The sequence below is a fragment of the Emys orbicularis genome, chromosome 1, assembly GCF_028017835.1.
Source record: "Emys orbicularis isolate rEmyOrb1 chromosome 1, rEmyOrb1.hap1, whole genome shotgun sequence".
In the NCBI taxonomy this organism is placed as follows: Eukaryota; Metazoa; Chordata; order Testudines; family Emydidae; genus Emys; species Emys orbicularis.
This window is the reverse complement of record NC_088683.1, coordinates 104,081,793-104,106,106: the sequence shown is the minus strand read 5'-3', so window position 1 is coordinate 104,106,106 and position 24,314 is coordinate 104,081,793. Positions and strand designations below refer to the sequence as shown.

At 40.9% G+C, this 24,314-nt stretch overlaps 1 protein-coding gene across 1 annotated transcript in view; it reads right to left on the bottom strand.

Annotated features, from left to right (window-relative positions):
• The window catches only part of ALDH1L2 (aldehyde dehydrogenase 1 family member L2), a 50,025-nt gene extending 28,238 nt beyond the window's left edge, over window positions 1-21,787 (bottom strand). The window contains exons 1-6 of the mRNA XM_065423497.1: window positions 21,588-21,787; window positions 14,572-14,713; window positions 8,477-8,711; window positions 6,648-6,813; window positions 5,236-5,337; window positions 1,446-1,535 (exon numbers count right to left, since the gene is read on the bottom strand). Coding sequence (XP_065279569.1) covers window positions 1,446-1,535; window positions 5,236-5,337; window positions 6,648-6,813; window positions 8,477-8,711; window positions 14,572-14,713; window positions 21,588-21,638 — 786 coding nt within the window. The 5' untranslated portion in view covers window positions 21,639-21,787. The remainder of the gene's footprint in view (window positions 1-1,445; window positions 1,536-5,235; window positions 5,338-6,647; window positions 6,814-8,476; window positions 8,712-14,571; window positions 14,714-21,587) is intronic.
• Window positions 21,788-24,314: the final 2,527 nt, after the last annotated feature.

Below are 24,314 nucleotides of genomic sequence, written 5' to 3'. Positions count from 1 at the left end.
GGAGTTTTAAACTGCAAGCAAGTCTCTGCAATCTGCCTAAAACAACATTTAGGGTGAAAATTTGCTGCTTATAACCAGTTTCTTTAGTATATTTAAGCTTAGTTTGTGTGTTTTTTTATTTGCCAGGTAATCTGCTTTGATCTGATTGCTACTGGATAAATGCCAGGGAGGGAGAGGAATTATTTAAGTTCAGTACCAATGAGGACACAAGAACAAATGGATATAAATGGATATAAACTGGCCATCAGGAAGTTTAGACTTGAAATTAGACAAAGGTTTCTAACCATCAGAGGAGTGAAGTTCTGGAACAGCCTTCCAAGGGGAGCAGTGTGGGCAAAAGACATATCTGGCTTCAAGACTAAGCTTGATAAGTCTATGGAGGGGATGGTATGATGGGATAGCCTAATTTTGGCAATTAATTGATCTTTGACTATTAGCGGTAAATATACCCAGTGGCCTGTGATGGGATGTTAAAGGGGGTGGATCTGAGTTACTACAGAGAATTCCTTCCTGGGTGTCTGGCTGGTGAGTCTTGCCCACATGCTCAGGGTTAGGCTGATCGCCATATTTGGGGTTGGGAAGGAATTTTCCTCCAGGGAAGATTGGCAGAAGCCTGGGTTTTTTTCGCCTTCCTCTGCAGCGAGGGGCACGGGTCACCTGCTGGAGGATTCTCTGCACCTTGAAGTCTTTAAATCATGATTTGAGGACTTCAATAGCTCAGACATAGATTAGGGGTTTATTACAGGAGTGGGTGGGTGAGATTCTGTGGCCTGCATTGTGCAGGAGGTCAGACTAGACAATCATAATGGTCCCTTCTAATCTTAAAGTCTATGACTCTATCCCTTATCACTTAAAAATCTATCTTTTGTAGTTAATAAACTTGTTTTTGTTTTGTCTAAAACCCGGTGTGTGGAATTCATCACTGGGGGGCAAAAAGCTGTTGCATATCTCTCTCCACATTGAGGGAGGGGACGATTTTCATGAGCTTATGCTGTACAGTTCTCTGTGCAGTGCAAGACAGTATAATTTTGGGTTTGCACTCCAGAGGAGGGTGTGCACTTGAGTACTGGGCAGTTCCTTAGCTGATCTTAGCATCTCTGTGTAAAGCTGCAGCTGGGTGTGTCCCTACCTGTATGTGTGCTGGTTAAGTGCAGTCTGAAACATGAGGGAGAGCTTGGCTGGCTTGCCTCAGCAATATAGTGTAAAGGGAGCCCAGGCTGGTGGGTCAGGCGGACTCAGTGGTACCCCAGTTACAAGTGGCACCCGGGGGAGGGGGCACCCATCACAGATACATTTTATTAAGTGACTTGATCTATATTCTTATCAACGGGAGTTACATGTGATCACCAAAAGGAGGCTGCATTTCATCTGTAACTTTTATTACAAAAGCAAATAACAAAGATGGTATGAAAAGTAAGGAAACACTTAAATTTCACAGACCATACCTGGCCATCAATCACTGTCCAGGCTCCAGGTACTTTATCATGCCCTCGGATCCAGTTATGCAAAGCTTCTGCAGGCTTGTCCCAAGAAATCTAGGAAGTCAAGACGCATGATCTGATTCTTTCCTATCTCGCTATAAAGATAACATTTCTTTCCAATAACAGCTACAAGTTGTTTCTCTCTTTCAGTTGTTTATTTAAGAATCTAGAAGGGGTCTTGGTTAGGAAAGGAAAGGAAAGGAAAACTCACATTTTCTAGCTGGCTAGTCATCAGAGTTGTAAATTAGGACACTATGAATCTTACTCAAAACTGCTTCTGCACAAGCTTTCCTTTTCAAAGTCTCTCATTCATATGATAAGTATGAGGATCACACATGGAGGATGCAAGGGTCCCACTTTATAAACTTTTTATAAATGGAACCTTCATAGCAAGAGTTAATAAATGACAGCTTATATTCATGTTAAAGACACAAGAAGTATGTGTTAGAGATCGGTACAATCCCATCAGTAAAAAGAATTACTTATAGTTATAAGCACCCTGTGGGACTCAATAACAACTCATTAATCATTTATTAAAACACTAATCATGTATTAACCCTTTATCAACTCTTTATTAAGTGAAACATTAATACAGCCTGGGATTCACACAAGGTATTCAAAGAATGAGTCAGTTTAATGCAAGGAACATGCATGGATCAGGCTGTGTTAAGGATCCTTTTGCATAGCCCATCTATGACCCTTGTAATCCTACACAATGCATGCATTATGTTAGCACTTCTGCTGCTATGGGATATGATATGGACTTAAAAAAATATTTATTACAGAACCACGCCCATGATATTCAGTGGGTCTCTCTAGTTTAAGAGAACATTTTACAGCTATGTTATAAGCTGATGACAACAGGGTTTTACAACAGAGAAAAGAAGACGTTGTCTCATCCAGCTCTCCTTACTCAGGCAGAATTCCCAATGAACTGAGTCTGAGTGAGGAGAACAGGGTTGGGACAACAGACACAAATTTAACAAGTGTCATAACTCTACAATAATAAATAAATAAAACTAAAAGGCTCTAAGTTTTTCTTAATAACTCATTTTAATTTTACATGCATCATTTAAGTTAAACAACAGTGCTCGTTTTTCCTTGAGGCATCTTCAGCAGCAACCCTCCAGTGCACCGGTTGCAAAGGTCTAATATGCCTCTTCCCCAGGGGATTATCAGAACAGCTGGGACTCAGCCATCCTTCCTTAATCTGTTTTGTTGGTGTACCCATGATGTCCAGCAGTGTATGGGGACAACCAGAATGTGATCCAAGCCATTTATCTTTCTAGATCTGGGATCATTTTGGGAAAACCATCTGTAGATCTATTTGTCTCTTCAAAAATGTCAGTCAATAACTCTTGAGGCAGAAAAAGGTAGTAGGCAGCATTTTATATGAAGACTTTCTATTGAGGCTACAGATTGAAAGCTTTGCTATGCTGGTTTTTTTACCCCTTCTGTTATCAATAGTTTGCACTGTTGCAGCAAAAGTAATGGAGGAGTCACAGATAGCACTCTATATAATTTATGGTGGCTCTCCCAGCCTTGGGTAAGGTCCCTGCTTAAATAGGTAGAAAAAGCAAGGAAGAGTATTATACAACTGCTCAAGCATGAACAAACCATATAAAATATGTTCCCATTATAGTCTTTATCTAGATAATTAAAAAAAAAAAAAAACTTATTTAAAACTCCATCTGTTTGGCAGAGAATTAAATTTTCCCAGCATGAAATCTATTTCTGGCAGAGAGTCCAGTGCAATTTGTTGGCAAAAAAAAAGGTCTAATCCAAATGCATTTGTACAGGCAATCTGATATATTAAGAATACTAAGAAACAGCAGCTGTTCTACACACGTTGATGCTGTGTAGATGATCCTAGATAGGACATTATGTTGCTAAATATAAAAGGCTGAAGCCAGGGCATATGAGCTTTGCCTAGGGCTCTATTACATATCCGTGGAATGTGTCCAAAAATTTGGGAGCAAAGGGATTAAATATCTTAAGATATTAATAACTTAAATATATCAAAAAGTATCATTCTACCTCGTGAATACAGAGGAGGAATCACAGAATAAGCCTTTCCCTTTTTATTAGTGAAAAGAATGGAGGGTGGGATATTCAGATGCATCTAAGTGACTTAGGAACACAGGTCTCATTTACTTTCAATAAGACTTGTGCTCTTAAGCCCCTTAGGTGCTTTCAAATTCATAGAAGCCAGATCCAAAGCTCCATGAAGTCAATGGGATCCTTTCCATCAGTCTTAGGAGGCTATGGATTAGGTCCTTGAGGAATAACACCAAATTTTAAAATACCAGCTGAACACTAGTCATTAGAAGTGGTTGTTATATTTATTTGTAAAATACAAGATCCATTGTAAATTACGTAATTTGAGTCTGAATGTTCTCCCTCTGAAATCAATGGCAAACTCGAAATGACTTAAATGGGAGCAGGAGCAGGCCCTTACTGTGCAGAGTACTCGATCAAAGACTCAACAGAAGATTAAGTTTCATGAGTGATGGCCATGAGGGACCATATGGTGTCTTGGCACTTGCAGAACCAAATCCTGGGATAGGAAAGAACACAAACCAACCAAGCAGCTCTTGGGTTTGCGCTGTTTTCAGAAAAGGGAATCACAGTCTACTATTGCTTTTTATTTAATCTTCTCCTCCCATCTGTTCTGTTCTCTCTCCCCCTATTCCTCTGCAAATGCTTCTCTGCCAACTGGTCCCCTTTTCCTTTGCCCATGCTGCTCAACTGCCTCCTCCCACTCTCTTCTGGGAATTCCTTTCCCATTGGCATCTCTTGCCTCTTCTCTGGCTGCAGCTACTGCTGATGGCACCTGTCCTTAAGGCCTGCTCCTGTTACCTCTCGTAATCCTTCTCCTATGCAGCCCCTAGAAGAGGAAGCTAATCTTTCTCCTTCTTGTTTTCAGCTGCTTTTAAGGAACAGCGTTATCTTTTTTTTTTTTTTGCAAAGAAGAGGCTAAACATCTCTAAAAACAGCTGGAAGCAAAGAAAAGAAGCCAATACTGTGTGATCCAGTAAATATTCTGCAGACTATGAAAGGTTCATGGACCAGAGTTTGAGACTCCTTGATCCAGGTACTTTGTTCAAATGTGATCACAAGTGAACATGCAGGTACAGAGCATATTTGTTTGTGAGTAATAATAATAAAAACAGAGGCAGAGAGGTTCCGTAACTTGCTCAAGGCCTGAGCGGAAGTCAGAGCTGGGATTAGAATGCAGACAACCCTCGCTCCTGCTTGTATACAGACCCCATTAGATCTCATCTCTCTCTCAGGCAGGATGGGCATTTTACAACATGCATATCTCCTACGCTCTGCTCCAGAGTTGTATGCTCCAGACTTCACATCTGAACTGGTTAACACAGAATTAGGCCAGAGAGAGTATTTGGTACTATAACACACTGTCGAAACTGTCTTTAAAGACACTGTGTGTGGCACTAACTATACTCAGACGAGTTTGTGCGATTAGCCCCTTAATTTATTTTTAGAGCAATAATTTCTACAACTAGAGCTTGTAGAGAACAAGTCAGAATGATAAAATATTTCTGCACTTTCTATCTGTGCCAGACTTGTTCTTGCTAATTAGGACATGATCCTGCACATGCTGAAGTCAAAGGGACAATTCTCATTGACTTCCACTGGAGGAGTACCAATACACCAGAGATCTTTTGGCGCATTGAACATAAAGTGTAACCACACTGTTATTAGCAACACAATGTTGTTAACACTACAGTACCTCTGCATTTTCTTTCTTCTGGATCCCTTCATATGTTGCCCCTTCTTCAGGCTGAGGTATCCGAGGAGCTTTACCATCAGCAATTAGCTGGACAGCTTCTACCTAAACAGGAAAAAAGCAGTTTTAATTGCTCCAATAGGCCAAATTTTCTCTTTGTTTACACATACTCTCCCCTCAGTTATACTTATTAGAGTCAGTAGAAGTTTTTCCTATGTAGGGTGCAGGACTTGGCTCTTTATTTATTTTTTAATCCAGGGTTGCTGAAGTGTAAGAGACTGATCCCGCAAAGACTTATGCATTTGCTAACTTTATCCACCACAGGCCCATTCACATCAAGAGTATTACTCACTCACAGTGAATAAAGCCAAGCACTTGCATAATCCTTGCAGGATTGAGGCCTAGCTGAGGGCAGAATATGGCCTATATATTACATTCAGACTTTCTGTTTTTAACAGTTTGCAAAAACAGCAATTACTTGGCAGATTCCTGTGTAAATTCCTGCCAATATTTAACAGGAAAGGAGGAAGGGATTTCTCTACTGTTCCATGCACACAGCATTTTTTAAAAACAAATTATGGTGTGTGTGTGTGTGTGTGTGTGTGTGTGTGTGCGTGTGTGTGTGTGTGTGTGTGTGAGAGAGAGAGACAGAGAGAGAGAGAGAGAGAGAGAGAGAGATGCACCAACACACACACCAAAGTCCACACTTTTTAGATTTAAATTTGACTTCCTGGTCCACAAGTAAGTAAAACAAGGTTCTGGCAATTTTGCTAAACAACAGAGCCCAAACCTGCAAATCCTTAGTCCCCTGCGTCATCTCACTGATTTCAGTGGGATTACTCCTGTGAGTAAAGATTTACAGGCTGTGATGCTCAGATAGTAGCAAGGTACAGAAGAGTTAATTTGCTCTGGGGACACTGTCAAACTGCAATTGACTTCGTGCCTTCTGTGACACGTGGAAACAGTCACCTTTTTTAAATAACAAAACAAAGGAAGCTCTAACAGAAATGTCTCAAATTTTCATTTTTTTAATCTGCAAGCTCCAAGTCCCTGTTTTCTATGATGCTATAAACTATTTACTGCTGATCAGTCCAATTTAAAACAACAGGGCAAATTCAATGCAGGTGTAACTCTACTGAAGTCAAAGGAGTTACATCAGAGATGAATTTGGCTCGTTGACTTCAGAGGGAGCAGGATTTATCCCCGACTCAAAATATTGTGGGCCTCCAGTGGTGTGAATGAGCATAGCTTGTGGATTAGGAAGTCAATGGAATTACTTCAGTTGAAAATCTGGTCCAGTATATTCCAATTTCTTTAGTATCTAATTATATTTCATTTATGTTCAAATTCCAAGAGGATTAGATGTGCCAGATTTTTCCTTTTAAAATGTCTGTAGTCAGCACAGGTAGACTTACCATTGCTTTTATGCCTTCTGGGAAAAGAAAATGATTATATAAGTCATCCACGGTATTGTTCCGTCCTACATCACATTCCCGCTGCAGAAGAATTGGTCCAGTGTCCAGACCATCATCAGCCCAGAAAATAGTAAACCCTGCTTTTTTATCTCCTTGAATTAAAGTCCTGCCAATAGAATACTTTAGAGTAAATATAGAGGGAATGGCCTTAGTCACAAATATCAACCCATCTGATAGTTCATATGACTGATGCAGGCACAATATGGAGATCTGTGTGTGTGGAGTCTAATCAGCTTTCTTAGTACAGTGACTTCATTGCTGTTATTCAAGGAGCTACAGGCTTGACACTGCTGATGTGTATACACAATGACATAAACAAGGCTGTGGCCAATGTTTTATGTGTTGTGCTTTGCAGTCCAGTCATTTTTGTTTCATAGTTTATTGTGCTAAATTATTTTAAATTAATTATGAATGGTACAACAAATGGCACAGAAGTTCTGCAGTGGGCTGTGATACCATTTGGAAGTTGGAACCATCAGTACTAACAAAACAAAATAGTACTAATGTCTGTGCATCTACACAGTCTTTTTCATGAACATCTCCAAGTCAGTTACTAAAATTAACTAAATAAGCTTCACAATATATCTGAGAAGTAGGTAAGAGAAACAGAGGTGGTTCACTACTAAAATGTATTTCCAGGGTGGAACACAACAACTGTTTAACAAAGCACAGCAATACTACACAACAGTTTAAGACAAGTGAATAGGAACATCATATCCAGTTATTGCCTTCAATGGAACTATGGTAATTTACATTGTCTCAAAATCTGATCCTGAATTTGGAAAGAATTTTAGCCACAGAGGTCCCAATTCCACAGGCCCTTCACACTGCTGGAAATTAGGCACAATTGTATCTAGTTGTGTGGCTCAAAACTGACACACAAAATTAGTGAACACTTAACATTTGGCTGTATATAAATCACCAACATCATTTCCTGCATGTTCTAAATGTTCCTTGGCAGCCTCCCCCCTTAGTTTTTGAGGCCTCACAAAACAACAGCAAAAGCTGAAATGCTTGCAAGTTGGTGGATTTGGAAAATTGTAATGTTGGCAAAGAAGGTGATTGCACTGCAGAAGTGAGATTCTCAGTCTCTGGAAATACTAGCAAAAATACCTAAGCTTGTCATATTACTGGCTCTTGCAACTTGAAACAGAACGTCCAACAGAAGAGAACAGCTGCTTAGCAGATATTGTAGCAACACTGATGTGCTATAATAGAGGGTATAAGTCTTCAGTAAATTCTAATTCTGGTGGATTTAACTACATAACTACTGTTAGCAGTGGCAGATATATTATTAAACCTCCTCATACAGCAGTAAAAGTGTACCCCTATGTGTTTGAACTGAAAGAAGGCTTGACATAAGGAAGGACAAGTAGGGCTTGTTTACAGATATGTAAAACCTTACACAGATATGTAAGGCACATATCTAAATCCGTTTAAATTTCCTTCATTAAGTGTGCACCTCTTTCTTTTTATATACTGAATCGAGTTATGTGAATAAAACCATACTAGAAACGTGATTCATAGCAGCAATCTCAGTAGAATACTGAGTAATAAAACTGGTAAAAAAAAATCAATCAACAAAAACTACACTGGAACCTAGGAGTGATGGAGAGACCATGGGCCAAACCTTCAGCAAGGTGGCTCAATTAAAGTCAATAGAATGATACCAGTTTAAACCAGTTGAGGATCTGGCCTGTGTATCTTTCAGAGATATGGGAAATCTAAATAGCTTTGGGGTTTTTTGGTAAAAAAATAAATCATCTCACCAATTGATAGCTGAAGCTCCTCTGTGGCGGGGAAGGATGGATGGATGGTAGATAATTGATCCATGCTTAGGACTGTCAATAACATCCATGGGGATGAACTGCGTACAGAATGGAAGTACATTTAGATCTGCTCCAACTGATTTGTAGGCTTCAACTACTTCCCGGATAGGCTTGCCCTTAACTCTCCATCTGGGGAACTTAAAAACAGGGGTGCCATCTTTCTCTGCTGCCAGTGCTAAGAAAAAAGAAAAATACATTTTTAAAAAAGAAGTATGTTACATTAAAAATTAAAATGTAACAAATAAGGATGACAGCGTATGACAAGTAAATCAGATAGTTAAATAAAAATGGCTGCTTTATATTGATTCTAAAATGCCGTTGTACTCTATTGCCCTGTATATACTAACCTGTGCCCACAAAATTCAGGTACCTTTGGCATGGGGAGCATGTTACTCTTATTATATAGCACCATAAACAACTACTGTATGGTACTTGTCACAGGGTGGCTGGTCCCAGTGATTAAAGTAGGTCCAGCACCTCTGTGCCAGAACAGGTGCCCCCAGTCGGGCCAATTAAGGGGGTGCAGCTGAACCTGGGTCAAGAGGGAGTTTCAGTAGGTACGTCTATATTGAAATGTAAACCCAGGGTTTGAACTCAAGCTCAAGCCTAACCCCCCTTCTTTCTACACAACAATCGCCACTTAACACACAGAAAGGAAGGTGAGCGATGAGACCTTGGCTGTGATCAACTAAACAGTCTCCAGTGTGCCCAGTTCCTTTTAGTATTACATAGTCTATCTCATACTCCAGTACGAGGAATATCATGTGGAAAGGCTAAAATTTCAAGGAGAAAGATCACAGTAAGAGGGACAACTGTTTCACAAACAAAGGAGTAAGTATCATCACGTAGGAGGCCATCAAGGGAGAAGGTTGGCATAACAGTTAAACCAGGGTTAATCAATTATTTTTTGTCAAGGTCCAAATATCTTGGTCAAAGTATAGTCGAAGTCCAGACTCCAGAGAAAATAATACAAAAACAACAACAATGGTAATAATGAGTAAATAAAAAGATTTCACAGTCTGAGATACAGAAGTGCCAAGCACTCACAGCTGTAACGATAGTTAGTGGTGTCACAGTTCCCAAGGTAATAGCACCCCTGACCCCTACATGGGCTCCTTGAGGGCACCCCACTTAGATCTCAAGCCTCTAAGCATTACCTCTCTTAGGGCAGAGGCCTACAACTCTCTCCCTCTAGACCAGGGATTTAGGCTGCAATTTCTCCTGCAATTCCCTGTGAATATCTGATCAGGTGTGACTTTAGTTCAGCACCTTCAGTCCTGTTCTCTCAGGAGCAAGGACCAGCCAGCCTTCATAAAGGAAAGTATTATTTATTCAGAAGAAAGCATTGCAGAGAAAACATACCTTAAAAACAATAAACAGCTTGGGTGAATGTCAAGCTTACTAGGTGTTACCAGGACCTGGTTCCATTGGTCACAGTCTCATGCCAGTTCTTGGATTGGATGAGAGAGGCCCCTTCCCATGACAAGTTGGTCATTTTATATCATTTTCAGTTCTTTGTCAGGCAGTCTCTGGAACCAGGACAAACTAGAATATGCCATTTTCTCCAGGAATGAGACTTTTTCAGACTTGTTACCAACCCCCCTGCCCTGGTGATTTTAGTTCCTGCAAAACCTTGTAACTCCCTAATTGGGCTAGAACAGTATCACTAGCCCATAAAGATACATATGACATTTATAAAGCTGATAAAGTCATGCTTCTACAACTCATTTCACAGGTTTACAGTTCCTGATAGTTCATTCATGCTTATGTGACTTCTGTTACTGCATTGCTGTCCCAATTTTAAAAAAGAAATTAAACCCTTCACACCAGCAAGTAACAATAGAAGGTGAGAAGGGAAACCAAGTCACATTTTTTCAATAAAAATAAATCAGCAGTTTCCCAAATGGGAGCTGTGTTTTGAACATATTAAGAACTACATAATGCTAAGTACTTTGAAAAATCAGGTCCTATGTGTGTCAGATTGGATACCCAAAATTAGTGGATACTTTTGACTTTATTGTCTGTGTCTTAGTTCCCTATCTGCAAGTTGGGGATAATGATGCTCCCTCATCTCACAGGGGTGTTATGAAAAAGACAGTACTCTTGGTGAAACACTCAGATACTATAGTGACGTGTGCCATAGAAGAACCCATGAGGAAAGTAATAATTCTGTCTTCATAACAGAGTTTGAATAATGTCTGGTAAATAAGGCCTGGGGCCACACACTGAACAACAAGGAAAAAATAAAATATTGAATAGCTGCTCAATAAATGAGCACTGTCCAGTCTGTGCACTGAATGAGCAGGAAAAAGTAATATGGCATCATGTAATTAAAGACTGTACCATAATGCATACGCACAATGGTGCCAAATTAAGATTGCACAGGCCATCTTCATTCTGCATTTCCTAACTTTTAAGTAAATGGCTGTGCAAGCTTAATAATGTTATTTTAGCATAGTGTGTGTGCGGGGGGGTGGGGGGGGGGGCAAGATTCTGCATATCCTAGTCTTTTCCTCTAGCAAGGAAATCTCAGTCCAGGTGAATTTTATGTGCATGGTAAGAAGGTCCTGTGAGGGTAGATAATTCTTACAGAACTCCAAAGGAAAAATATCACTATGGCCTTATGACTAATGAGATGATGACAGTCCTAAAGACACAGAGAAGGGAAAAAGAAATCCTTTACATAGGGAGCAGAATGGTATTCACCACCCCTCCCCCAATGTTTAGTCCTGCCTCATAGACCTGGAAAAATCCCCAATCCTTTTGGCGTTACAATGTGCTCCGTTTCTCTAGTGTGTGCACATGCATGTTTGTGCTTGCACCCTGCTGTCCTGCATTGTACAGAATTAGATCTCCTCACCTGTTCATTGATTCATCATTGTTTTGCCCACTAATGGCTGGCCTGGAAAAAGGCTATATGCACTACTGCTACAATAGCAAACAACTAACAGAGTTTCCTCTTTGACTCAAGTGGTAGCAAGTCTTTCTGGAAATAAGGGTGAGAGTTCTTCTGAAGATAAGTGCATGCAGTTAACTGAGGACAGTATCATATCTGTGTGTATATTCAGTCAAGAACAGAAATGTTCTAAGGACAAAGAACAAACAAGAAGCTATGTTCTAATCTCTCAGTGATGCAGCCGCTGCATCCATCATTAAATTCATTTTTTGGGTCTATGTATTAAGCACCTATACAAACAGAATGGAATGATGAATGTTATTAACTGTCTAACCATGACATTTCATATCTTGTCTAATGAGCATATCTATCTGGAATAAGTTTGGTTTCACAGAACTTAATTTTCCACTTCAGCAGTTCTGTACGTGACTTTCAATACAACTACCTACGATTCATTGCAGTCAGTGGTATCTTGCTATCTGGTTCAAATGATCACAGACAACTCCCCTAAAATATATTTTCTGAGGCCCACTGTGTAGTCTTCCCTCTCTATAGTTACAAATGAAGAAGAACAAGGAGTACTTGTGGCACCTTAGAGACTAACAAATTTCCTAATCACATCAGCCACACTATCAGAGGCTCGTTCACTTGCACATCTACCAATGTGATATATGCCATCATGTGCCAGCAATGCCCCTCTGCCATGTACATTGGCCAAACCAGACAGTCTCTACGCAAAAGAATAAATGGACAAAAATCAGACGTCAAGAATTATAACATTCAAAAACCAGTCGGAGAACACTTCAACCTCCCTGGTCGCTCAATTACAGACCTCAAAATCGCAATAGACTCCAACGAGAAACTGCAGAATTGGAATTAATTTGCAAACTGGACACCATTAAATTAGGCTTGAATAAAGACTGGGAGTGAATGGGTCATTACACAAAGTAAAAACTATTTCCCCATGCTAATTTCCCCCCCCACCACCACTATTACTCACAACTTCTTGTCAACTGTTGGAAATGGGCCATCCTGATGATCACTACAAAAGGTTTTTTCTCCTGCTGATAATACCCCACCTTAATTGATTACTCTCGTTATAATTGGTATGGCAACACCCATTTTTTCATGTTCTCTGTGTATATATATCTTCCTACTGTATTTTCCACTGCATGCATCTGATTAAGTGGGTTTTAGCCCACGAAAGCTTATGCTCAAATAAATTTGTTAGTCTCTAAGGTGCCACAAGTACTCCTTTTTGCTGATACAGACTAACACGGCTACCACTCTGAAATGAAGAAGAAAACCACATTCAGGAATAACTGCAAAATAGAGAAGAAATAAGTACACTAAACCTGGGCAACAGAATTTATTATACACTAGATAAATCCAATTGCACGACTGACCCAATACCCCACCAATTAGGGTAGGACACATGGTCTATTATGTTGTAGAATCTATTGTAATAGAGTGTACAGGCCCATTAAGGCTTGCAAGAGGAACTCTTCTGAGCCCGCACTACACCTTGACACATTTGCATCTAAAAAAACCTGTGGGACAGGAGATGAAGCACAATGTGGCCTCAGTGGACCCGAGAATCCATCTAATTTAATTTAGGCTATAAATCTCTTCATTTTATAAATAAAAAGTGGAGTTTTACCCAATAAATCTTGATGGTATTAAAGTAGCCTTCAGAAGATATTTATTTAGGCATGTATTTCACACTGTATATTGGGAGTATGCATGTGTGATGTAAACCCTTACAAAATTCTTTGAACTATAGTCCTTGCACATGTATTGCCTCTGCTTTTAGAAATAAAATCTCAGCTGACTGACCATACAATATCATCATCAAATTCCACCTTAAATTGAAACTATTTTGAATCATTTGAGTGTAAAATGCAGCAGCTATCAGCCCAAACCAATTTTTTGTCACCTAGTGTGCAGTAAACTAATTTTATGGCCAAGCTAAAATAAATAATTGATTGAAATCAATTAAAGTTTTGCCCAAGTGAGTACTGCTTTGGTTGCATAGTATTGCAACATTTCTCTATAGTACCTTCCCATAGCTAGCTGAATTATCTGTTATTAAGCTAGTAGAACTCACCTAATTCTTCCTAACTGTGAAAAGCTTTGTAATTTTATTTTAAATGAGACAGACTATAGAATTTAATAAACTTGAAAGCAATACACAAGTTTGGGAATGGTTACTGCCTGAATAAGCAAAATTTATGGTTGACTTTTCCTTAATAGAAGTCCTGTAACAACATGTCAGGGAATTCTGAGTGACTGGAAACAGTTTATTAAATGTAATTTAAAATTCTGATTAGCCACTAAGGTTAATTGTGTTTTGGTGGTTGTAGTTGTTAATCTTATTAACTAACTGTTGTGGCACCATGGAGAAAAATAAAGTTATAATTAAGACAGCCATTTCAAAGCAACTCCTTTGTTACTCCAGACTCAGTGCTAGAATTATACGGCACAAGTACACTACTAAATATGATCAGTCAGCAACTATTACTTCTAAAGGACTAGAACATACCTATATGCCTATGCAATGGAGTAAGGGGGGATAAGTTGTCCCTTTACTCTCTTGAATGGTCTGCTTGTACCATAAGCTGCAGTGCGCAATGGGAAGCAGGATTCGCAGAGCTGCTATTTCATCTCCAGACCATACAGGTAGTCAGGAGAGACCGGGGCCGAGGACAGGCAGAGTCTTGGACGCATGCCTTCTCAATGTGCCAGACAGCACAGCTATGCCAGCAAACCAGATGACATGGGCTGAATATAGGCCTGGCACCCCAGCAATTTACTTCCTCCCCAGAGCAGGATGCTCTGAATGACACTCTGCTTCTCAAGCTGTTCCCAGGGCAATGCAACTATGAGATGCTCTTTAAATGGGGCAGATTGTAAGGTGGTGGTATAGCCCATGACAGTTAACTCTAGATAGAATTTAACCTAACACTGAAATAAGCATACCAGGTTAATTATTTTATTATGCCAAAAAACATGGCACCGATTTATATATCTGGCTATACGTACAAATGACTACCATAAGGACAATGCCCTCTCATGGAGAAGCAAGTTAACTGTGCTTACGCACAATGATGATACTCACATTGCGATTGATTATACTTACCCAAAGGGTCAGCTTTCCCATTCACGTCTGGAATGGTGAACACTCCCACGACTCTATGTCCCTCTTTCTGCAGGTGTCTATACACTTCTTGACCAAAAATACTCTGACCTATCAGAGCTAGCTTTAGCTTACGTTGATAAGCCTGTCAACAAGAGTTAAAGCAAACTACATTTTAGGATGCAGAAGAGATACATTGCTACATGTAATTCTGTCTTACTCTTTCTTAGCCAATGTTAGTTTTGATTTGTAAAGCAATAGTGTCTTTCTGTCCCAACAATATAATGGAATAAAATAAATGACCCATTTTTCCACCTCGTTCTTAAGAAGTACATATAATCTACAATTTAGCGAGACCATACTTCTTTGCATAGAAATGTCACTTGGTATTGTTACTGCCTCCTTTATTATTTCATCAGCAGAAGTCTCTCCAGGTACATGCACTGCTTGTTACAAAAAGGCATAACAAAATCCTACCTACGATCGACAAACCATGAAATCTTATCTTTGAAACAGACTCTTAGCAAAATCTAGCCATTTCTGCCACAAGTTTCTGGAATATGCCCTCTAACTTCTAATTTCATCTATTATTCTTGCAGGAAAATCGAAATATTTTCTAAGAATGACAAATGTCAATAGACTTGACACTATGTTCAATGTCACATTAGTTTAAGCCACTCAAGGCATCTCTGGCTGAGCCCAGTTCCAAAGTCCTTCCCTCACATAACAGATCTTTGTAGTACTGTCCACTCAATTGCTACTTCTTGTTCAGCCAATCAATAAGACAAACAAGTTTGTTTACATTTATGGGAGATACTGCTGCCCGCTTCTTATTTACAATGTGATCTGAAAGTGAGAACAGGCTTTCTCATGGCACTGTTGTAGCCAGTGCTACAAGGTATTTACATGCCAGATATGCTAAACATTCGTAGGCCCCTTCATGCTTCGACTTGTAGGCTCTAAAGTTTTACATTGATCTGGTTTTGAGGGCAGTTACGTAAAAAATAATAATTCTACATTTGTAAGTTGCACTTTCAGGATAAAGAGATTGCACTACTGTACTTATATGAGGTGAATTGAAAAACACTATTTCTTTTGTTTAACTTTTTACAGTGCAAATGTTTGTAATCAAAAATAATAATATGAAGTGAGCACTGTACACTTTGTATTCTGTGTTATAATTGAAATCAATATTTGAAAATGTAGAAAAACATTCAAAATATTTATAATACATTTAAATTGGCATTCTTTTAACAGTGCGATTAATCACGACTATTTTTTTAAAATCCTGACAGCCCTAAAAACAAGCAAACGAAAGTACATATGTTTGTAGCAATCCTTCAGAGAGCGGGAAACAGTTTTGTCCTAGCAGCTGCAGCAGGAGCCTTCTTAGGACTCTGCTCTCTTTATACGTGCCAGTCGATAGTCAGGTGCAACTCCTGCTTCTTTCCCTGAGGGGACCTCTCTAGGTTCTAGCTTCTCTCCTACCGGGGATGCTGCCTCTTCATTAGGGAAGCTGGGACACAAGGGTACCATAACCAGTAGGGCCACCATTTGGGTCCCAGAGGATTTGAACTGCCCATATGAGTGACTTACAAATCCTGTATAGATTAGCAAACATTCAGGTACTGAAAGATATAATACTTTGAAATAAACAACAAACCATTTCATGATGAAGAGTCAGTTGCAGTACTTTTTGCAAATGACATGAAATGATCCATTTTAAATTGTATTTCAGCTACATAGTTAGTCCCAGAAAGAGGTCTTAAAAATTGGTAGGATGTTCATGAATATAGGAAATGTTCATGAATTAGGAAAATTCCTGTAGCGCTATTTCGAGCCATAATGTTCTCTTGGGTGTGTGCATGCAACTTGCAGTGAAGACAACAGGAAATGAATTCGACCAAGGGTAAAATTTGGCCCGTAGGTTGCAACAGTAAAGAAAAAGTCCTCCTGTATTATAGTATCAGACAGCACTGGTGCAGCTGCAGCAGTGCTAAGTTGCCAGTGTGGATGGGAGTAGTAAAAATGCCGGAGCCTTGTCTACATTGGCGTGTACACCGTTGCTACCTCCAGTACAGTTGTACTATTGGTGCTAACAGCTATAATATGGCAACAAATTTTTCTAGTGTAGACAAGACTTTCTTGTTTTAAATTACAGCGTTCACATTATCCCTTGAAATTTTTATATCCTGGCAATGCAACATAGCCACAGATAACTCTGGCTACCAGTGCTTCATCACCTCAGCTTCCGCTTTTCAGAAACACAGTCCCAGTTATAAAAATCTGAGATTGGGTTTTTCTAACCATTTAACTGTTTATGAACACTCCAGGCAAGTTCAAGAAGTGTTCACCTGCTGTGCTACTGAATGTATCTGGTACAGTATGAAATCCACTGATTTCTATGGAATGTTAATTGACAATGGCAGCACCGTAGATGTGATGGAAAAAAACATTAGAGAAAGTCCTCCTGATGCAAGTTACTTGTTCTACATTTGTTCTCTTGTTAACTGTCACTCAATAGCACCTCAAGTACACAGAAGTAGTGGTCTTTTAGACTTGTATTTTTCTTTTTCGGTGTATTCCCCACTAAATAAGGACTACCAGCAAATGAAGGTAACAAAAAGTCCACATAGATCATTTATCATCCACAAATCATGACCAATTAAGTACCATCAGAAGAGTTAAACTCTTCCTTTCCTGAAAACAAAAAGTAAGTGTGAGAGGCATACCCAAATAGCCAAATTTCTGAAGGGACCTTAACAGAAGCTAAAACTGTGCATGTATTTTTATGTGTCTGAGTTTTTAGCTTCGCCAGCTTCTGCATTTAGGAGTCTGAGACTACAAAAACTCTGGATTCAGAGAGCAAACTGCAGCTGGGCAGGCAAGTCTGGAAGTTAGCCAATTTGCCTGTACAATTGCCATTCATGCTTGGAAATTCACATTGTTTTGCATTCTTGAAAACTCAGACAAGAAAAACTGCACCAGCAATTTTAAGTCAATAAGTATGATCAATGTCTAAGTAAATGGGGCTTGAAAAATATTTTAGAAATAGCACACTCATCTCAAAATATTAATTCAGAAGAGCAGTTTTGTTTCCACAGGTCAAGTTTTTAATAACATATATTCTATAATCATAAACTTATATTCTCTATTCACTAATAATTTATACGTACATAAATCTGATTCTTATGTTACATGAAGCTGCACACAAATTACAATTCCAGATCATGAGCTGCTGTAAATCAGTGTGTAGATCCACTGGAGTCAATGGAGCAACATTACGTCAGTTCATGCTAGCTGAGGATCTGGCCCAAAATTGTTACTGAGCACAGATTTCTCTATGTTTAGCAAAGTTCTGAGCCAGGAAGTGGTTAGGGATAAAAAGAGGATGCAATCTTTAAAGCAGCAGAGAATAAGTATAAAGTGGTAGAACTAGTAAAATAAGAGCACAGAATGCTCATACACGCATGCTGCATGCATACACACAGACACAGTTACGTTTCTGCATTCTGTTGAACAAGATTAACCTGACAACAAGCCAACTACATCATATCGCATACGTAGTAAGTTGATCGACTGAAAATGATTTTCCCAGCATGAAGGATATATAACTTCTCTATGACCAATTATTCTTGAATAATTTCTCCCTTGAATTGACACAAACATAGTTTCCATTAACATTCAGTATGGATAATGCAATCCTGTATTGTATGGTCACATATATTTGTAGCTAGTAGAAAGTAAGAGCCAAATCACAAGTCCTCCAGGCATAGAACTCCTATTGGGTTCAATGGAGTCCCATACAAGACGGGGATTGCAGGATCAGGCCACAAATCCCTTTCTTTACTTCTGGTTGCTTCCTTTTGTCCTATTTAAAAGTACCAATTGAGTGACACAGCTGAGGATCTTACTGCAAACCTGTGTCTTGTTCTGGAATTGGAAGATCTTCCTCTAAAACTGTTTACACAACTTGCTAGTCTTTTGAGAGTGGAAATTCCTTGCAGCAAAATGATACGGAGACATGGTATAACTGCATAAAAGTGCAAATTCTGTAAAATTATGGGGGAACATAGGACAGCCTGGTAGTTACTTCTTCATTGAAATGCCACCTCTGGGATGGACCACTAAAAAGATAGGTCCCATAGTCTAGCTCCTAAACAGGAGCCCACTACATGCCATCAAATCATGCAGGTGGCATATGGTGATATATTAATAAGAGCAATCCTCATATACATTGCTGATAATGGACTTGTCATTGCTTTGGACATATGTATTAGTACTATGGAGGCAATGTTGAGCTTCCCTTGTAACCACCTTGCTGACAATGAGCACACAAAGTTATCAGATGCACTGCTTCTCATGGGAAGGTTCTTGATTATTCATTATTGGTGGGGACTTCTTCTCTTCTTCTTTTTTGGAGTTATCCCAACAGGCCTGGAAAATAGTGGAGCTCAAACTGATGACAGAGAGATGGCTCAATTTTACAAGGTATAGAGCCCTTTTATTTTTATTGCAAGGGAACTTCTAGAGGAATTTTGTTAACATGGAGAATATCCATGGTCTTACAAAGCTGTGTGAGCAGAGGATCAGGGATTTGGAAAGTGTCTGAACATTCTTATTTAATTTTCATTTGTTGAACTTGGTTTTGCTTTCTTTTTTCTTTCTTATGGTATTATTTTGCTTGTACACCTCTACCCCGATATAACGCTGTCCTTGGGAGCCAAAAAAAATTACCGTATTATAGGTGAAACAGCATTATATCGAACTCGCTTTGATCCGCTGGAGCACGCAGCCCCCCCCCCCCCCGGAGTGCTGCTTTATCACGTTATATCTGAATTTGTGTTATATCGGGTAACATTATATCGGGGTAGAGGTGTATTATAACAAGGATAAAAATACTCATGGGAAGATCTCAAAATTCACTCTCATTTTACTTTGATATGATTCTCCCTAGCCAGATGCAGAGAACAAGATCGGTGTAGAGCACACAACCTGAAAACTAGTTTGTACAGGTGATGTACAAAGATAGGCACCCGAATCCACACTTGGGCATCTAAATAAAAGTGGCCTCCTTTTAAGAGATGTTGAGCATCCACAGATTCCATTGGCTTCAGAGGAAGTTGTGGATGTTTAACGTTTCTGAAAATCAGTCCTCTTTTATGTAGATATAAATATAGATATAGCTGCCTAATTTTTTAGGCACATACTTTGAAAATATTGGCTACAATATCCATTGATTTTATGGTATTAATTCACCTTACATAAAATAAAATTACTAGAGTTTATTTTAATGGCTGTTTATATGACACACAGCATTTCAACATTTACTCTATTCTGATTCTTATTCTTCTCCCATGCACCTCCTGCAACATAAAATAAGAATACACAAGCACTGCATATATTAATAGTCTTACAAGTCTCATATCAAAAGCGAATCACTAAAAAGTGAAAATGTGTTCATGCTACAGTTTCTCCTTGTGAAGAGAAAAGTTAACGTTGCAAAGGGTATTCATTTCATTGTTATAAATAACAAATATTTCTGGAATTGCCTATGGTGTGTGCACCTCTAACATGTTTCACTGGTAGTGCTTTCAGTTCAATTTCCCTGCAGATTATTTTTCAATAGCTCCCATTCTGGTTAAAATATTATATTTATTCTCTTCAAGAATTTAGACACTGTTACTGATGACAAGGGAAATATTTTTTTATGCTACATCTCTTTAAAAACGATGTAAAATGCTCTCAAAGGATACATTAACATGGTAACTTTAATTCTACATAGTGTCAGGATTCATGCACTAAAGCCTTGCTCCTCTGAATGAAAACCAATAGCACTGCCTCTCCCCATCCATATCTCTGTATGCAGCGTGTCAGTCATCCATTCACATTGCTGATGCAATTCCAAAGAGCTTGGCTAAAGTCTCTTACTGTAAAACCGCTCAAAGCAGATTCCCCAGCAGGCAAACAGCCGTCCTCACCCTTGGTCATGCTGTCAAATATGAAACACAGAGCGGGCTTCGGGGGGAGAAAAACAACCCCCAAACTGCATTCAGCCGCATCCATGAATCTTAACCAGAGTGCCCGAAGCATCTCGTCTACTTTACATCAAATTTTAAGGGACACATTTAACCGGCCATAAAGAACAGCGTGGATCGTTATCACAGTCTCCCAGCAGAGCTATGCAGTTTAATCCAACACCAGACAGACAAACGTCCGCCGCGCCTTGCATTAATTCTCTACAGCCAGAGTGTAAGAACTGATGTTCACAAACTGACACGCCTCCAAGGCCAGCATTTGGAGCAGGAGCTGAAGGTTTACTTCTCAATAAGGAATAGCCATGCCTGTTCCCAGTTTGACTACAGTAGTGGGAACAAGCCTGGCTATTTCCTTTTCAGAAGTAGATCTTTAGCCGTCTTTCGCAGCAATTACAGCCTCGGAGCACCGCTGACCTCCCCTGCCCAGATTCCCGTGAGAACATGATTGCCAGTTCATATTCTTGCAAAGCAAAGATGTTACAAAAGCATCATCGATTTTCTTCGTCGCAGCTCCCAGACGCCTGCGATACACACAGCATGGTATCAGAGAATATTCCGAGATCCGCGCCATATACCGAGATCCACCAGAGTCTGGCAAAGCAAGATGTCCCTATTTTTGTAAACAAGTCAAATATCCCCTGAAGGGACCTCTGACCGTCCAGTGCCAAAATTCATGGGATAACATCTCGGCGTATTTTTATCTTTTCCTGGCAGAGGTATTGCCCAAGCACCGCTGACTTGTCCTCCCCTCCCGCCCCCCATTTCTGGGCTATTGCGGCTTCTCATCCAAATACGGAAAACAAATATATGCTCACAGTCTTGCAAGCAAAAGCAATATATTTGCCAAGTCCCACTGAGCCTGTCCTGACCCTACACCTCCCCCCCCCCCCCCCGCATCTCCCGATAACCCTATTGCTCATTCCTGAGCTACGGCCTCCTGTAAAGCTCTTTCCTTAGGGGAACCCATCCTCACACACTCACTGTGGCCGTGGTGGAGAATTTCCTCAACAGCTGATGGGCTTTCCACAGCATTTTGGCAGGATCTTTGGTGCCAGCGGCTCGCAGGTCCGAGGCTTTGCCGGGAGCAGCTGCAGCAGCGCGGTGGCGAAGTGAACACCTGTGCCCCGCTCCCGGGGACAAGCAGAGGCAGAGGGGGAGGCGGCCCAAGCTGGGAGGTTTGTCTGATGCAACCCGAGCTGGGTGCCGGTGGCCGCGAGCCAGGCAGGCGCGCACACAGGCCAGCAGCAGCAGCAGCTTCGCCAGCGCCCGCCTGCGCGCGCGCGCTCCTCCACTCTGCCCGCCCGGGCTCTAAGGGGGCTGCGGCGCAGGCTCCCGCCTGGTTTGCTGCCAGCTGCCTGGGAGCGAGACGCCTCCTCTCCTGCTGCACCTGCCCCTCTCCGTGCGCGGGAGAGCGGGTTGTTTCCTCCTTTGTACGGGGAATACAAAGCCGCCCCGGGTGGTGGCAAGGGCTGAACTGAGCGGGGAGTTCAAGCAAGAGCAAAGTCCCAAGTTGCCCCCTGCGGAGATCAGGCCAGGAGGCGGGAGCTATTTCCCTGGTCCGAGAGGAGGGGTTTACTGCTCCCTAGCTGGTGCCAGTGCGCAGACAGAAGACAGGAGCGGCTCAGGCATTGCAGAGCTTGCAGGGGTTGGGTATGGGGAGCGGGGGGAACAGGCGTTCGGTTGCTTTGCTTGCACAAAAGGAGGATAGCCCCGTGGGAAACTGCTTCTTCTCCTCAGAACAGGTCTGCTCCAGCAGCGCGCCTGCTCCCTGCCCTGCAGGGTGCGTTTGATAGGTGAGAAGGTAGTGCTGGTCCAGCTCTAGTCAAGGTCCTACGCCGTGCCCAGCACTGGGGTAGACCGATCCTGGAGCATGAAATGAGCTTTTAAGTTTCCCTGGTTCGGCTCACTAAGAATCCTGAAGATGAGGGCCCAGAGGAGTGAATTTGATGGAATGTTGTTTGAGGAGCCAATGGCCTGAGTGAAGGACACAGGTTTTATGCACTCAGGGGTAACCCGTGTTGCTGAGGCCACACGCTGCTGCATTCGATACCAGCTGTAGTTCCCATACTTCAATCCCCAGCCTTGAGGGTTCACACCCAGTCCTTCTCCTTTCTACCGAGCCAGTAAGGTTACCGATGGCATTTATTTGTTTTAAATCTTGTCAGAAGGATGGATGCTGGTGTCTGTGGTGCAGCTAGCAGTATCTTCCTGAAAATCCACCTTGCCCACTGCCTGTGATTTTACTGGGAGTCTGGTAATATGTGGTGTTCTTTGTTTTGTTGGGGCTGGTTTTTCTTTTAAAGCCCCAGCAGTCTTCTGATTACATGAACATTTCAGCTTTAGTTTTAAAAGGTAAGTTTATAGTCCTCAGGGCTGTGGAGAAGAGCTTGAAAATACGAATCTTCCAGGCTCAAAAAAACAGCAAACAAAAATACCCCCAGATTAGTTATTTTTAAAACATCAGTCTCATGATTTCCGGGCCTGACCCATGATTTCTGAATGCTCGGGGTTGGTAGTACTGTTAGCAGGAGTTTTATTCCTGACCACAGTGCAGAGCAAGAATGGAAAATAGTTAATAACCAGCTGTAGTTGGAAACGTTTGTCAAAACTGACAATTTGATAAAAACCAGAAACAAAATTTCACAATTTTTTGGCAAACTTTATCTAACCACCTCTGTCATGACTCTTTCTTATTCCAAATCTCTCTTGTTTTTATTCGAGGTGTTGGGTGTAGTAAGTTGCAATGCAGATAGAAACTTAGATAGAAATCTAGAGGGGAGGGGCTCTATACACCCTTTTATTTAATTACACGGGTAAAAGACAGGCCCCCTTATTGAAATCTACCTGAAATAAAACTCTACCCCATCACAAGCAGTCTATGTGTTATATCTCCTCTTTCATCTTCATGCCCTAATAACAAAAGCATGTTTTTTGGAGAAAAATGTAGCAAGGCAAAGAGAAACAGGGCTCCCCACCAGCAGTGATGCTGTGCTGAAACCTCTCCCCTTGCTCCCCCTCTGAAACATCTAATTCATTTGAGCCCTCCTCCATCCTGAGTCCCCTCAGTTTTCTCTACCCACTGGAATTCCTTGTTGAAGGAGAAGGCTGTTTTAGTGTTCCATGGGGAGAGGGTGTGAGGGGGGACCTCCTCAGGGGGTAGGCAGGATATTGGTAATCTGACCACTGTTTCAAAATTGTACCAGGATTAGGCTATCTTGCAGGGTCCTAAAGCCCAGGCTGCAGTGTGAGCCCAAACATCTACCCCATAATTAAATAGCCCCTTCACCAGAGTCCCAGTCAGCTGGCAGTAGCTAGCCCTGGGTTTTTAATTGCACTGTAGACATAAGAGGCCCATCTCTAGAAGGAGATGGGGAAGACAGAGGCACATCCTGTTCCAGTCTCTAATACTGTCCCGAGAAGATCAAACACATAGGAGACGAGGCAGGGAAGAAAATGGAGAAGACATCAAGACAAGCTTCCTCAATGAGCTTGTAACCGGAACAGAGCTCATTGGAATGCAATGGATGGTAGGCAAGGCACCGGTAAAGAATATGCACCTGCCCACTCCTTACCAGATAGGAAAAAAACATTGGCTCCCTTTTTAGTGTCCATGGCAAAAATCTTAGGGCTTAATTGTAAGCCCCCTTTCTCCCCTTTCTACCCTTATTGCCCATCTGCGTGCAAAGGAGAGAGCTATCACTGCAGGGC